The sequence below is a fragment of the Struthio camelus genome, chromosome 11 (genome assembly GCF_040807025.1).
Source record: "Struthio camelus isolate bStrCam1 chromosome 11, bStrCam1.hap1, whole genome shotgun sequence".
Taxonomy (NCBI): domain Eukaryota; kingdom Metazoa; phylum Chordata; class Aves; order Struthioniformes; family Struthionidae; genus Struthio; species Struthio camelus.
The window spans coordinates 12,168,222-12,184,303 of NC_090952.1; the positions used below are offsets into that span (position 1 = coordinate 12,168,222).

The 16,082-nt window shown below is 42.6% G+C and overlaps 1 protein-coding gene across 22 annotated transcripts in view; it reads left to right on the forward strand.

The window, feature by feature from the left end:
* The window catches only part of KIAA1210 (KIAA1210 ortholog), a 64,109-nt gene extending 53,286 nt beyond the window's left edge, over positions 1-10,823 (forward strand). For all 22 annotated transcript variants that reach the window (XM_068957639.1, XM_068957647.1, XM_068957643.1 and 19 more), the window contains 5 exons: positions 141-243; positions 1,555-3,132; positions 3,885-4,036; positions 4,746-4,842; positions 8,615-10,823. In XM_068957639.1, the coding sequence (XP_068813740.1) occupies positions 141-243; positions 1,555-3,132; positions 3,885-4,036; positions 4,746-4,842; positions 8,615-8,787 (2,103 nt within the window). In that variant the 3' untranslated portion in view covers positions 8,788-10,823. The remainder of the gene's footprint in view (positions 1-140; positions 244-1,554; positions 3,133-3,884; positions 4,037-4,745; positions 4,843-8,614) is intronic.
* The last annotated feature ends 5,259 nt before the right edge of the window (positions 10,824-16,082 follow it).

Sequence of the window (16,082 nt, forward strand, 5' to 3'; positions counted from 1 at the left end):
TTACCCACAGTGTTGGTAAATTCCAGTATGGGGGTTTTGTGACTACATGTTTTGTGTATTTGTAAACGTGTGTATGCGTGTATAAAATACATGTTTTGTGCATAATTCTTTAATTAAGACATCTTACTGCACCATATTAGGTGGACCAGCTGGAAAATGAAGCATGTCTTCCTGCAGCTCCAGAAAAGAAGGGAAATTCAACAGAATTTCTTGAGGGTGACCAGCATAAAAGTGATTGGGAAGGTAATGCAGACCTATGAATTGCTCAGTTGGTTGCTTGAACTCTTCTGCATGTGGCTGACAGTGAAAATCCTATCCAACTAGACACCTTTTTTGGTCATATATCATAAACCCAATCTTGGCTGCTACAGTGTGATGAGGAAAGAGTCACGTGCTCCGATCAACACAGCGGTGCTGGAACAGTGAACTTCGGTGGCAGCATTGAAAAAGAAATTAGGTGAAGGTAGTATTTTCAGAAGTACTAATGCTACAGAGGTGGCCAGATCTCATTGCCTGGGGTTGGAGTTCCTTGAAACTCAGAAAATGTTTAACTTCAGCATTACATCTGTTAAGCGTGTAATTTCACTTTAGTTGGCCTGTGTTTAGTAGATCTTCCATTGCTACCTCCCCCTCTTATTATTTGAATAATAGCTAACTGTCAGTAGTAAAACGATTGTAATTGTGAATTATAAAAACAACTGCAATTTCTCCAAAATGGCACGCAAGCTTCTATCTTTACCATTGTATTATATGGTAACGCTACAGTGTAGTGGTGGGAATGTTGGAACTTTGTTGTCAAGGCAGACTTGGGACCTGGTGCTCCGAGATGTTAGGTATCTCAGACCCAGGGTATTAGTGTTAGCTGGGCGCTGAGGACTCCTACTGTTTCAGAGGAGGGAGTGTCAAATGGAGCACGCAAATATTGTCTATCCAGTAGCTGGGCATCTCTAGCTCATTCAGAAAGGGCTTTGAGATCTGTTGATGGAAAGATCTGTAAGTAGTATTTTCTGCTGTCGTACTCCTATCCTGAATTTCCCAGCCAGAAATCTGCACAGCTCAGTGGATCTCAGGTGCCTAAGAGAGGGTTAGATTTACTGTACCTGCACTGTATGGTTGAGGTAGGGTAAACCCCGTCCCCAGGGGAGCTGCTGGTCTGACTCTGCATGCACAAATCGCCTGTACCATAGTAGTCCTTTGGGCTGCTTCACAAACACTTCCGGCTTACTGTGTGGGTGGACACATCTCAGCTGTCCAGATGTTCAGCAGCCCTGAAAATGATTTGATACCAGTTCAGCAGACAACTGATCAACTGCTTGATGCAAGTTCAGCAGACAGCAACATTCAGTCATTCCCAGGATTAGGTATATTCAAACTACAAACTATGAGTCTCCTCAACTGGGCTTCCCCTTTCTAAGTGTGCTTTTAACAGCCTTGTAATGGCAGCCAAATAAGGGGAACTCATGCTAAATGACTGCACTCTCTGGAGTGAATTACTCATATGGGTGGTCCTCGAGCTGTAACCTTAAAGTGCGCACTTCTCTTCTTTTGATATAGGCTTATCAGCCAAGGCAGAATATGGTGCAAAGGGAAGTGTTTCTAAGGAGACACCAGCTGTAACAAGTCCCACTGATGCGGCCCCTGACTTTCGCGATTCCATGCTTGTGGCAGAAGACTTCTGTGCTCTGTTGCAAGAGGATGCATGCCTTCCAGACACAGACCCTCAGAATAAGGCAGCGTCTCCAGTGAACATGGAGGAACATCACAGGGCAGAGGTGCTGTACTGTTTGGGTGAATCTGCTGATGGATTGAAATTACATCAGAAAAATACCAATACTGGAGTATCTGCACTTCCAAAATCTCAACAAATTAAAGCAGAAGCTGTTTTGTTACCAGACACACTAGCAGATGACTTGTTTAGCAATAGCATGGAAACACAAGACACAAATATATTGGCAGATGTTGCACAAAAGTCATCAGCAAAATCTGTGGACCAAAAAGACAAAGTCTGGGAAAAGGGGGATCCACCGTTTACTGGCAAAGTAGAAGCTTGCCTGGATGCTAGTGAAAATCAGTCTATCCACTCTGTCTCACATCCTGCGCTGAGCATTTCACAGGCTGGCCTAGCCAATCCAGGGTCTTCTTTTGACGTCAAGACACTGGCTGTTTTCAGTCCAGAAAACAGTTCAGGAACAAGAAATGATAAAGAAACTTACGAAATTATGGAATTTCAGTCATCCGAAGGCAATGCAGAAACAAAAACAGATGCTGCTGCATCTGTCTTGGAAGCAGATTGCATGGTGCCCCCTGGTAAATTGGATGTATGTTTCAAAGCGGAATTGCCTTGTCCTGTTTTGAAGGGTAAGGAAGACAGTCAACAAACTAGCATACCATACACCTTTGAAAAACTTTCCATTGGATGTCTTGCCTCCTCGAGTTTGTCTGGCTTGAAGAGTAATATCTCTTCTAATGATGACAATAAAGAGTGCCAGTTAAGCAGTACAGCTTCTCACACAAAAACGCTGAGAGAGAGCCAATCTTTGGAAGAAAATATAAAAACGCCACTAAAAACTGCTGCCGCTAAACCAGTTAGATTTACCATTGCACCAGCATGGCAAAGATCTCTCTCAGGGGGTTCAAATTCAAAGGAGGATTCTTATAGCAGAAGTTCCCCAACCTCCCCTATAAGACCAGAGTTATTTGAAGGAACAACAAAAGAGCACACACATTTTGATGCCGTCATACAGGAGTCTGCAAAAAACATCTCCGATAGATTTGATGGAGATAGTAAGGACAGTGACTTGCATTTGAATTCTTCCATGGAGTGGGCTGACCACGAAGCACAAAATGTTGAAAACCCGTTTGGGGTCAGACTAAGAAGAACATCTTCATTACTGAAGTACCAGAGCGAAAGCCGTGCTGAGTTTCCAAAGCTGATTCCCTCAGCTGTTCCCACTGTTTCTTCTCTTTCAGTCAGTGAGGATCAGAAATCAGTTGGCCCTGGGAAGCCATCTCCAGGCCTTCCTGTGAGCACAAAATCATTTATTAAAAAATCAGATCTCCTAGAAGACAAAAACCCTCCCAAGGCAAAATCTGGAGAAGTGGCAAAGAAGCAAAATAGTTGTAAGCCTTCAGGTATTTACACTCTGTTTTTATCCAAACATTGTAGAAAACAGTGGCCTTCTGAGACCCTTGACAGAGTGGCACACAAAAGATAAGAACTCTCTTGAATAGGACCACATTCAGCCTTGAGTTCATCAGCACCATAATTTAATTGGCTTGATAATTTGGCCGGTCAAGAGAATTCTTGGTTTATCTTAGTGAGGGATGTATTCCAGCAAGAATAACAACCGAATAATAGCTTGAGAGCATCTGAAATGTTTCTGATATGACTTACTTCTACATACAGCTGGGGTTTTTATATCGCTTTTTAAAACTTGCTGCTGTTTTGCAGTTAATTTTTCAGACTGTGGCAGCTGAAAACTTAAATCACACCTGACACAATTCCTAGTTTTTTTTCCTCCAATCACTTGGTTTAAAATACTAGAAAAGTGAAAAGGCGGCCTGTATTTTACTGCCTACATGAAAAAATAGTGGTTATCATACTCATTTAATCTGCAATGTAAGGTTGTTGTTTCAAAGGCAAAATCCACAGCGGTCTCAGTGGGAGTTCTGCCATTGACTAAAACGGAAGCCTGGTCAGGTCAAAAACTCCAGAATAAACAGAAAAGCAGTTATTGCCAAGTACAGAGTTGTCAGGGAAGGTAATTTTATCTCTGCACTGTTCAAAGGGTATACAGATGCTGCAGGATTTAAAACACAAAGCACTAGCTTTAGACTGACTTGACCTAAATCCCTTCTTCACTTCAGAAATGCTTTTTTTATAGAAAAACTCTCCTCTCCACATTTGGAAACTGCTTCCTCTGAACCAGCTTGGGTCTCCATGGCAAAACTAAAACAAAAGGGTTTCCAGGGCCACCCTCTTGCCAAAGAACATAAAGCTGAAGACAAAGCTTTGACCAAAGTGGATCGAGAGGAGGTAGAGTATAGACTAATGTTGCATGGATGTGAATCCTGCACCAGGTTGCCTGGGTACTTGTGCAAACTGCTCAGTACAACATTCATGGCAGGCAGGTTGTTAGCACCATTCACAGACAAATTTTCAGGACTGAGCTCTGAAACATTGTAGCAGACAGCTGATTTAAATGAATTAACAAACATGTGACTATGCTGTGCAAATCAGTCACTAGTTTCAGAGCTGGATCCTTCTATGTATTCCCTTTCAAAGGGAAAAGGTTCAAATCTGAACCTTTCCAGAGCTCGACTGGTGCCAGCATACGTTTGGGTAGCCTGGGAACTGCTGTGAGTTGCAGTAGCTTCCCCGGTATTGGTGACCTACAGACAGCATGCAGTGCACTGCCCCAGGGACCGTGTACCCGGAGTTTGGGTTTTCCACTGGCTTTTGCACAGATTTCCTGTGCAGCTTGGGCAAGTCCTTCAGTTTCCCCATCTGTGAGGCAGAGAGGATAACCTGCTTGCATGCGCAGTAACCCTGTATTTATGACAGCTGTCGTCTTTCTTCCCCTCTCCCTCCCTCCCACAGGGTATTCCCAGCCATCCTTGGCTTTTGGTGCATTCCCACAATCAGATTTGGAGGTGCTGCCAGGACTCTGAGGGCAAGCTTTCTGAGTGCAAGTGGCTAGTGGGTTCCTTATTTGCATTCATTTCTCCTCTTCTCCCTCTTGTAGCAAGCTAGTGAGAACGTATTGAGGAAGAGTACACCTCTCAGCTTGAGCTCTCAGGAAAAGAAGCTGCAAATGAAGAGCAGTGTGTCTGCTGCAGCAGGTATTCTCTTTCATCCACATCTTTACATAGTGACTATAATTTTCATTAGTAAGTGGTGAAGGTGGTGGGTAGCAGGGGGGCAGATCACTGCCTTTTTGGTAATCAGCACACTTTATATAAGGCCTGTTGAGACTATGGTTTGCATATAAGTGAATGCACTGCCCTTCTTGCTTGCCACAGAAGGCAAGTGAAGAACTTTCTCTCTTCTGCCAGCTCATGAAGGAGGGTATAAACAGTATGGTGATTTACTATTGGTAGAGGTCAGTACTAAAGAGTATTTTCTAGGGAGCAGTTGAAGTTGGAGAGTGTCCAGAAAGCAGCAAAAAAGGTCAGATCTTCTAGACCTGCAGTCAGCCAGGAAGTGCTGATAGGAGTAGAGTTATTTAGTCTAAAGAAGACTTAATTTGCTGCAGAGAGGAAGAGACTAGTCTTTATGCCTGGCTTGGGCTTAAAATGCATCAGGGGAGGTTTAGCTTAGACATTAGGAAAAGCTTTCTAACTATAAGGGTAGTGAGGTACGGCATAGATTGCCTGTAGAAGGTGTGTAGTTTCCATTGCTGGATGTTTTTGAGAAGTTGTTAGTTAAATATGCATCAAGAATAATTCAGGTAGTCAGTTCCACCCTTGGGTGAGCAGAGAGATTGGATGGCCCCTCTCCTGCCCTGTTTACTGAGACTGTAAGAAAGATGCAGGGGAAGAGTGTGACTCAGACATCATGACTCATGTACCTCTTCCAGGGCTACTGCTGGGCTGCAGCTTATCCTTCCCTGCATACTCATTGTGGTGCCAAACCTCAGAGACGTGCTCCAACTGGGTACAGATAAGCCAGTTCTTCAGCCACGTAAAAGAAAATTGCGCTAGCTGAAAGCTATTGATTTCGAATGCTTCCTAAGAACATAAGAAATGCTCCACTGTGTCAGAGCAGTAGCTTATCTGATCCAGGTTTCTGTCTCTGACGTTGGCAGTAAGAGATGCTGTCTAGAGAGAGCACGTGCGTCTGATCGCTTTCTGCAGTCCTTAATCCACTAGCATCCAGAGTTGTTGTATTAGGGATGTTAGGGAGTACATCCCTGCCTGCACCCCGTAGTATCTGTCTATAGACCTGTTTTCACATCCCTTTTTGAACCTACAAGTACTGTGAAATAAATCTTTTCCCCTTACTACAGATAGCTGACAAGCTGAGGATGTGCATCACCAGACAGATTCTGATGTCAGCTGCCAGCCTAACTGTGTGTGTGTGTGATTAAAATACAATTTTCTTTTTAAGGGTTCTCTTACAGGCCAGCTTCATATTGTAAGGCTTCAGGTGCAAAGTGAGGGATGAAAAATAAACAGGCCAAAATTTTTGCTTGGATTAGAAGGAGGTTTTCTTTTGGAAGGCTGGCACAAACAGACTGCACTTCTCTATGTTGAATCGTCTAAACCTGGGAGGCCAAGCACCCTCCAGTGGAAATCTAAAGTGGAGTTGTGTACTGCAGGGATGTTTGGTTTTGCACTGCTACTCATTTGCTAGAACTCATACCGCTTGTGAGCCTTGCAGCAATATTGACAATTTTTCTGCATCACCTCTTCCCAAGAACTGACCTAGTTTCCTGAAATCCAGTGACTGTTTCTTCCCCTCAGGGATAGAATTTACAGGGATATTCTAGTCTTCCACCCGCTGAATCTTGCCAAGAGCTCTGACCAGTGCTGATGTTTAAGGAAATCACCACTCTTCAGCTGCTCAGAAAACCATGCCCTGTTGCTAAGGTGACGTTCAGCCCTGTCAGCACATGAACAGGAAAGCAGGAATTCCAAATGTAAACTCTTTTCCTCCCTGATTTTGTTCCTACTAGTGCAGACAGAAATTTGTCTGGGTGAAGATGCTGTTGATGAAAAGGATGTAGGTTTACTATCCAGAGGCGTTATTTATTTGGATCTTATTTTTTGGCTTATGTGAATTGTCAGCAGTTTCCTTCTCCCTTGATGTGTAGTTGAGGTTTTGTGTGTGATGCACACATCCAGCACACAGCAGCAAGAGGGAGGACAGCTCAAGGTCAACTAAGTTTGGAAGAGAATTTCAAGAAATCAGGTCCTTACTGTACTGAGTGTGACTGTTTTGTTACTGCTGCACGGCAGCCCATGTTATAACCAAAGGGAAAATTACTTAGTTTGTCTCTTCTCTTTCTTCCATTTCACCCTACACATGGTGAGGCTTGTCACAAAGCCAGTCTTCTCTCAAATTTTCGTGTGCCACCATTTTTAGTTTTTGTTTTACCCTGAGCTGTTGAAAGCCTGCAAAAGGATTTGAGACTCACTTTTGCTTATTACAAAGAAGAAGGTCTCCCAGAGTGTGCAAATCCATTTCCAAAATCAGATTTTCAGTAAGACTTAAGCTCACTTCTGAAAAATGCACTGTGTATGAGGAGCTGCAGCCAGTTCTTACTGGATTGTTTGCTTCTTCCAGTAGTCCAGTAAGTATAGCTTACCCCCTGCAAGAGCTACCAATGGGCCAGGATTGTGAAAAGGACCAGAGACTTCCTGAGTGGAGGTAGGAACTTACGTAGCTTTGCCCAGGAGTGTGACTGGCAAAGCTGATGGGCACTTTTCATTGATTTAAATTCTAGCAGGATCATAGTTCATGAACTTCATACTGCTTAAGTGCCCATGTGGCCTCTCTTGTGCTGGCATGCAGCGGTTTCACCTTGTCTGCCATATACCTGACACAGACCAATCAAGAACCAGAAAATATTTGGGTTTTTCCCAGGCTCTGACTTACACATGGGAATATAGTACTGCCTGTGTTGGAACAGAGGGAGAGATGATGCACAGCATTGACAGACTTGTGAACCGTGTCACAGGAGATGAGAGCTGCATCTGTTCAGAGCTGCATTCTGCAAAGCCCCATCCCGGGCAGTCTGTCTGAAGAAATCAAGCTTGACAATCTTCAAACAAGATGGATGGAGGAAGTCTTTTCTAAATGGTAGCTTGAAGACATATTAGCAGTGTTATCTGCATTCCTCCTTTTTTCTGAGGATGACAGGCTTGTGTTAGGCTGCATGCAAAACAACATATAGCCCCATAAGCATCCCACCTTCTTGTTTTACAGATCCAAGACCATAAAGCGTTGGTTTGACCTTGTATTTAATAGTGTTGCTGGAGTAGGAGTATTTGTGCTGGTGGTGAAGACTGAAAAATAAATCTTTAAAATTCTCAGTGTTGGAAAACATACACCAGTTAATTTAACCCCGCAGTGAACCTTACCCTGCAGATATTCAGTTTTCATTTTTCCTGCATGCTCAGGAGTCTCATTTCTAGATCTTCTTGCACTCACAGAGCGGAATAAGCCTGTGGAACTCCTAGCTGTGCACTGTCATGGCACCCAAGAGTTTGAAAGGAAAGGAGAAAGGAAAGAAAGAAGTTAGCCAAGAATATGAATAGCAAGAATACCTGGGGCTATAATCTCCATGCATTCGAAGAACTTTGTGAATCAGGACTTAGACACTTACTTATCTCCTAGGCCTCAGGAGAAGATTCCTTTAAGGGCGGATTATTCACTGACAGCTTAGAATCAACTTTTCCATTGACACAGTTAATCCTATCCATTGTTGCAGCTCGACCAGCTAGTGCTAGCCGTACCCAAATTAGCAATTCCTCTGACTTTTATTTTTGAGTCACAGACATTCTGGACTGTTAAATGATTGCTTGAGAGTGAGGGGGAAAAATTGTTGGCATAAACTGAGTTTGAACTGTTCAGCCTTCTGATAAATGATGGATATCTTCTTGTTGGCAGGTAAAGTTGGACCTATCGCTCAGGAAGCGTCTGTGGTTCCTGCTATTGAAAAGGAAACAAGACACTCCTCTAACCTGCCAGTGACATCATGCAGCCCTGCTGAACCACCATGGCTATCCCTGGCCAAGAAGAAAGCCAAAGCATGGAGTGAAATGCCCCAGATTGTACAATAGCAAATGACCTGAGCGTCCTTCTTTGTATTGCCAATAGCCGCATTAACTCCATTTAGTCACTTCTTTACTGTGACCGTTTTTTGAGAAATAAGAGCCTTAGAACTTCTAACCATGCTGTTACCTGTAAATACACAATGAAGAAATACCACTGAGAGCTTAATCTAAAGGGTTAGGAAGCTGAGCATTTCCTGCTACCAAATACTAGGAAAACTTGATCAGTTTATTATATACTTACATGTTTGACTGAAAGACACTGATGCTCTGAGAAGACATGCTTCGGGCTTTTTAAATGTTTCCCTTTCAAAATGTGTTTTTAAAGTTTCTACAAACCACACAGTGTTTTTGAACTTTGGCTTTGGATAGGAAATTGATGTGTGCTATAAAATAGATACAGTGCTCTGCACTGACGCATCACGACTCATGGGTGTTGATGTCGTAACACTTCTCTAGCTGATGCTCTGGGATGGGCAGTCTGTTAATGGATGTATTTTGTGGTAGCTATGGGATCCAAACGGTGGTGTGAGTTGGAGCGATTCTGTTTTTCAGGTGGTTTGAAGTCAGTGCCTTGGGCCTTGCACACTGATGGCTGCTGGAACGGCCCAGAGCCTCCTGTTCTCTTCCATACGCCAGAAGACCACCACTCTCCAGGGAACACCCTGCTCTTGGTTACACTTTTGGAAATCTGGGATATTAGGCCTTACATCAAAAAAAGTCCTTTCTTTAATTGTGACAAATAGCAATTAATTTTTCTGTGGAATTCTTTGGCCGGTTGTCTCTCCTGAAGAGTGTGTTGGGAATGGGAAATAATTGCAGCCCAGAAGCTGGCATCTTTGTTTGCAGCAAATGCCCCTGCTGTCTGTGTTCATGCAGCTGTGTATTTAGACAAGTGCTTTTGCTGTTAGTGATAAAAGGTCATCATCTGCTTTTCTCCTTGCCTCATCAGTTTTTAACCAAAAACTCAACATCCATCTGAAAATGTGCATCTGGGAAAGGATTATTCTTTCAGGGCCTGGCCTTGCAGTCACTGAAGTTGACAGGAGTTTTGCCGTTGACTTTGAGGGGAGTAGATATTGAAAAAGAAACTTTGGAAAGTGATGATGGTGGTTTAAATGGCAGTGGTACTTACCCATCCTTTTTCATTTTTTGCAGCATTGCACGTTTATAAAGTAGGTTTTGTTTACAGTCAGTGCAGAATTTGAAGGCTGACTTAGCTGATGGACTGTTTTTAGCAAGTTGATAGGTGTGTTTAAGGAAAATGTTATCTATTGATAGGTTTAGCAACAAAGCAAAAATGTTGGTTTCAGATCAGCTCATTAACAGGACTTCAATCTTACAATTCTGGCCCGAATTTAAATAAATAGCTCTTGAAGTTTGAACACAGTATTAATTAGGAGCTGGACTGTGAAACTTCTTTATATAGGTGAAAACCTACTCAAATAGGCCCACTGAAGCTATAGCTTCTGTGTATGTGTATGAACACCGGAAAGAGTAAGGGTTTCACAATCAGTTTGGTAATCCAGGCCTGTGTTACTGCTTTTTTCCCTCTATTTTAAGAAGCATATCTTCTCTTGCAAAGAACAAAAGTATTTGTATTTCTCTGAAACTTTTGAGTGTAATGTAAAAGAACATACTAAACTTTGATTCCTAAAGTTTTGTACAGCTGACATCCCATCACAAGCTCTCTGACCCTCTGTAAAATACGTGCTTTTCTATATTCCGCAAATTCTCTTCTCTTTTTGTTAGTATGAATTGTGATCCTTCACCTAAAGTGCTGCAGATGGTACTAAAATCTCTCTTTCCCAGTGTTACTTTTGATCTTAATATTGATTCTGTCTTTTATGTTTGGTCTGTATATATGTTTTTTTTTAATGCTTGCCTTGAAGGAACCCCTTTTGTATTCCATTCCTGTATTTGGTTTGCTATTAAACGCTGCTATCGGTGATGGTGATATAATTCCTGGGAAAATAAGGCTACTTGATGGTCCTCATTCATTAAGGAAAAAATAAAATAAAAAAAAAAAAGACTTTGGACATTATAGACACTCTCTATGGATATACTGCATAGATCTTATTCTGAGATGATTTCATCTGTGTGGTCTAGGATTGATCAACACAGTTGCTCAGAAACTGTGGTTACAGGCTCAGGAGCTTTTCTAAGTCTAGCTACTGGAGTTTAAAAAGCCATCACCTGAGCTGATGGCCCTCCTTTTGTTCTGGAGTTAGTGCTCCTGCAGTTCATGGCTTGGCCTGAACACCAGCGATCCTACCCTCTCAGGAAGCCTTGCAATAACTCATCTGAATGTGTGTTTCAGTATTGCTAACCAGCTGCTCTAAGAAATTTTAGGATTGCTTTAAAAAAAAAGAGCATATGAGAATCATTTAATCCTACATTTGTCATTTATTGCCTTCTGGACTTTTGAAGTGAACATTTTCCAGTTTTTCTCAGCCACCAAGAGGGCAAAAAAAACATGCAGAGGAAAAATCAAAACTTGAGTCTCATGTAATCACAAGACTTTAGAAGCTGGGGAAACGTTGAAACATCAGTGATTTAATGATCATTTTATGAAAGTTGGTAGCCATAGTAGTATGGCTTTGACTTCTTTTTGTCCATGTGTAGCTTCTAGGTATTTTATCAGTGCAAATAGTTAATAATATAAGCTCCTTTGGGGTGGTTTAAAAAAAAAAATCATGATTATTTCCAGACACAGTCACTGTCTTTGAAAATAAGCTGCCTTGAAGTGCAGAGTTCGTTGCAAAACATCCCTGAGGTTTTATGGTTTGGTCTTCAGTGGATCTGGACATCTGCCCCTGAAGTTCCCTGTGTACGGTGCAGGCTCTGGGCTTTAAGCTGACTTCTGTGCTGCGAAGTGACAGCAGAGGGTGCTCGTGCCATCCCCAAGGAGTACGGAAGGGTTCATAGTGCCACCGAAGGCAGATTTCAGTATGCATTCATTTGTATGTACACTATTACAGTAAGCAGGCTGGAGGCTTTCATTGATGCAGAGAAGGGGAGTCAGAGAGAAAGGGAGAGGGGTGTATTTCTATTTGTGATTTGATTGAATTTTTTGAGCTATAAAATACAGGAAAATGCTTCACCCTGTTGTTAAAAGAAACCACTGAGAACTGGTGACAACCATGGAGAAAGATAGCTTGCATGGTGACTTCAGTCCTGTAGTGGGGCTGTGCAGGAAGAGGTGTGAACGTGTCTTCAAAAAGGGGTATGTGTAGTTTGGCGTTTTAACTCTGCTGCTTAGAACACTTGGTGCCTGGCTAGAAGCTGATCTTCACCCCAGCCAGATGTGGAATCTGATGATTTTGCAGGAGAGGTTAGAGAGGCAAACAGCAACTTGGCAAGCGCGCAGATGGTGAATATGGGGATTCCTCCTGCTCTAACGGTGAGCTATAACGGCTAGTGCTAGAAGAGAACCTGTTATCATCCAGCTGCGGATCTGCTTGGAATTAACTAGGTTTGTGGACAAGAGGGAAGGAATGTGGTTAAACAAGGAAAAAGACTTTAAAACCTCGAAGCCACATGCTTTTGTCCCAGTACAACTCTGGGGGCAACATATTCATTACTAGTGCTGAGTACGCATCTCCTTCAATAGCCCCGAACAATTCACTCTAAAATACACATATAACTCAGGAGCCAACACTCGTTTCAATGACCGTAATTAGAAGGAAGGTCTTAGAGTGGTTGGGAATGATTAATCATATTGAAAGCACTCGCCCTTTTCATGTTAGAAAGTCTGGGTAGAGAGGGTCCCCCTAACTAGTATTACACTCTGTCTTTATAAGCGCAGTGATTTAAAATATTGAATATAGTTACTTTGTTTGGAAATGTTACAGTAGAAGTTCTCAGCCTAGGAAGGAAATAAATCCTGAGCTGGTCTCACCTGCTCTGGTAAGTGCTTTTGAGATCAACAGAGGAAAGACATTGTCCTGTGAAGATACTTTGTCCTTTAGAGCTGGTACTGGGAAGTGATACGCCTGAAGCATGCTAGTAGTCAGAGATGTGATTAGCAGCCTAGTAAGACACACATGTCTCTCTCTCTTTTCCTCTAGCGTGCATTAGCCTACCTGTTTTTTTATTAGAGAGTTATCCTGGTTGTAAGATTTGGCACACGTGTCTCATCAGCTGTCACCAAAATGTTAGTAATTAGTGAAACATCCCACGTTTGGGGAATGTGAGCTTCTGTTTAGGATTCTGGCCTTGATTTCTTGCAAGATAAAGCTGTTGCGTTCTCTGTCTCCTGTGCTGTCAGGAAGTGTTTGTACTCAAAGCACTGCTGCTTGTTACAGGCTGTTACAGACTGGATTAGTGCTTGCTGTAGTGATTAGGAGAAACCTCTATTTTTAATTGAAAATGTTTTTTTAAACATCCTTCATAAAAGTAGGCAAGTGAAAGAAAACTAAAATTCCGAACTCTGAGCGCAAAACCATGCATCTGCCCGGAACAAAGAGGCTGCTCATGCGTTTCAAGCTGGCTGGATGGAGGGGCCTAGCTGGGTGAAGGTGAGCAACTATGGAAGAATAACATAGCTGAGTTCAAGCTGAGAAACAAGAACTTGGAGCGGTAAGCTACAGCTCAAATTATTTTTGCATGGTGAGATGTGCTGAAGCCCAGGGAAAGGTATTGAAAGGGGGCCTGTGAGTAGAGAAGTTCTTCATGCATCTGTTCCCCCAGCGCACAGGGATGTATGTTCTCGTAAAGGAATAGAAACGCATTAGAGATGCACGCTGCCCTCCTCGTCTGCTTTTTCTTTTACTGATGCAGTTCACGCCTTTCCACATCGTTTGGCCCAGGGGAGGTAACACTGTGTCACCAAGCCTCTTTCCTTACTCTGGACCACAGTGAGTGGGTAAACGCGTTGTTTACGCTGCAGGTCAAAGCATGCTGTAACCTGCTGGTCGGGTCGGCAGCAGCGCAGCACTTCAAATGTAATTGCTCTGCGATCCATGGGTTAAAAATGCAGCTTCTCAGGAGTGAACTGAGCCAAAATTTAGCAGCTTCTCCTGATCTGTAGGGCAGATTACTGACTACTGAAATGTGAAATGCTATTATTATTGTGCTAGGAGAGGTTTAAAAATAAGCTATTTTTTTAATAGCTGTTTATTTTTTGAGGCAGTTGAAAAAAGAAGAATCTACAGGTAGATTATGTAAACAGCAGTATTAACTGTCACTTCTTAGACCAATCTGTAAACCAAATTAGCTGCTAAACAACAAGGAGGTATGAAAATGGGTGAGGGCGTAGGGTAATTAATAGACATCACAATTTGCTATGATGTAAAAATGAAGAGGCAGCAACAGGGATTGACATAAATATTCATGTGGGAAAGGTTGTTTGCTACCTGAAACTGTCTCAGTCCAGCCAGTCCTCTATCTGCCTCAGAATTTTTCTGTTAAAGATAGCTTCTCTCTCAGTCTTACTTTTTATTTGTAGGATGAAAAACATTCTATATTTAGTTTCTTCTGTAGTTGTCCGTATTTTGTAGGACTCTAATGCAAAGTTGACGAGTCCAAGGTCACTTACCTACCAATACTGGAAGCACTGCCCAGTTCAAAGATCACTTCTACCTACTTTAAGCAATTTAAGCTAATTCCATCACTTTTTCCATATTATCCCATTCCTGCCTCTAAATTAGTTTTGATTTGCAGGTATTTTTCCAAAGCAGAAGGGTGAGGCTGAGTGTTTTAAAATTAGAAACTTTCCACGCTGCTCAGGAATATGTTTCGGTGGCATTTAAGTAACTCTTTCCAAATTACACAATAAGGTCAACGTAGCAACTGCAGCAATGCATAGGAAAGGGTCTAAGTCCTGGGGCTGTTTTGTTGCCATAGAGTCTAAATTACTTGCAGCAGCCCTCCTAATTATGCCATCGGCACCATAGGGAGCTAACGAGGCAGGAGGAGACGTTGCTGGCTGGCTCCTAGCGAGCGCGTCATTCCTGCTGTCTTAAATACCAGCTACGTCACTGGTGACGATGGCGAACGGAGCAGCTGAGCAAAGTGACTGCCGTCCAGAAGCAATGGTGATGTGCCCCCCAAAGAGTCTACGTTTTACTGATTGTGCGCATGGGATGAAATAACTTCACTGGACTTTGTGAGCTGTGAAAGTATGTTTTATCCAAGAGCAAGTAAAGTGACTTTCCGTCACAACTCGATGCACAAATTAGGATATACCTACATTAAAAAAATCAGAGCTGTGTTTTAAACACAACAGATGTTCACTCTGTTTGGATCCAGAATCTTCTTCTAAAGCAGAAGAGTATATGCGGTCTTTTCTCTTTTAGCAGAGCACCTCATTGGTAAAGAGAGTTAGTTCAACCCAAAGATGAGTGACCTGATCTGTACTTGTATGAAAGGAAATCGGAGGTGCTTGAAAACAGAGCTTCATTTTACGTTTGTCATTTTGACGTGACAGTTTGCTACATGAGCTTTCTTAATGTTACGATCTCTTAAGAAAATAACTGCCTCCTTACCTCACAGCCAAAGCTCTTATTTTGAAAACAACAGGAAAAACGCTACATATTGCGGTAGGATAATAAATGGGGCTGTATGTACATCGCATGTAAAATGCTCAAAGAATCAACATCAGTTATTACTTGCTATTTGTTTAATAGTTTCAGAGCATGACTTACTACTAAAGCACAACTTCTGCGAAGCACTTCAGCGTAGGTCAGCGTGGACTGGGGCTCGGACTGACAAAGTCAAAAAGTGGCCTACAGGGCTAGTCCTGTTCTTGATTGGCCGCTAAGGAAACTGGACTTGATGCCTTTTAAGAGGAGTACAGCAAAATGGAACAAAATCTTTCAGAAAAGATCAGTGCATCGCTTCCTTTGGTAGTCAAGTTAAACACGTTGCTGGGAATGGCATGTGAAAGAGCAGCTAACTTGCTTGTGTCTGAGACTCAGTGGATGAAGGCACTGGTCTCTTCCTTAGTCATTTTAAGTAGACCTGTACAATATCTCCTTCCAACTGCATAATTTACCTACGAGCTGACTAGAAGTATCTTTTAATTGCTAGATAAATCGAAGGGAGTGGACAAGTTTTGTTTTCCTGCCATTTGACCTTCCTTAAAAGCAGTAGACTGCAAAGTTCCTGGTGTCATCCCCGAAGTTTGGGGTTAGCTCCTTTTAGCACCGACCTTCGCTTTGTGTCGCTTCCAGGAAAAGGAAAGGGCCTGTCTCTGCGCAGCGTGGGGCACTTCTCACGTCACGCAAACTCGACGAGTACAACTTGGAGGTTACAGTGGCACGGACAGTTGTGGCAAAGCATGCCACTGCGCTCTCGGGTCT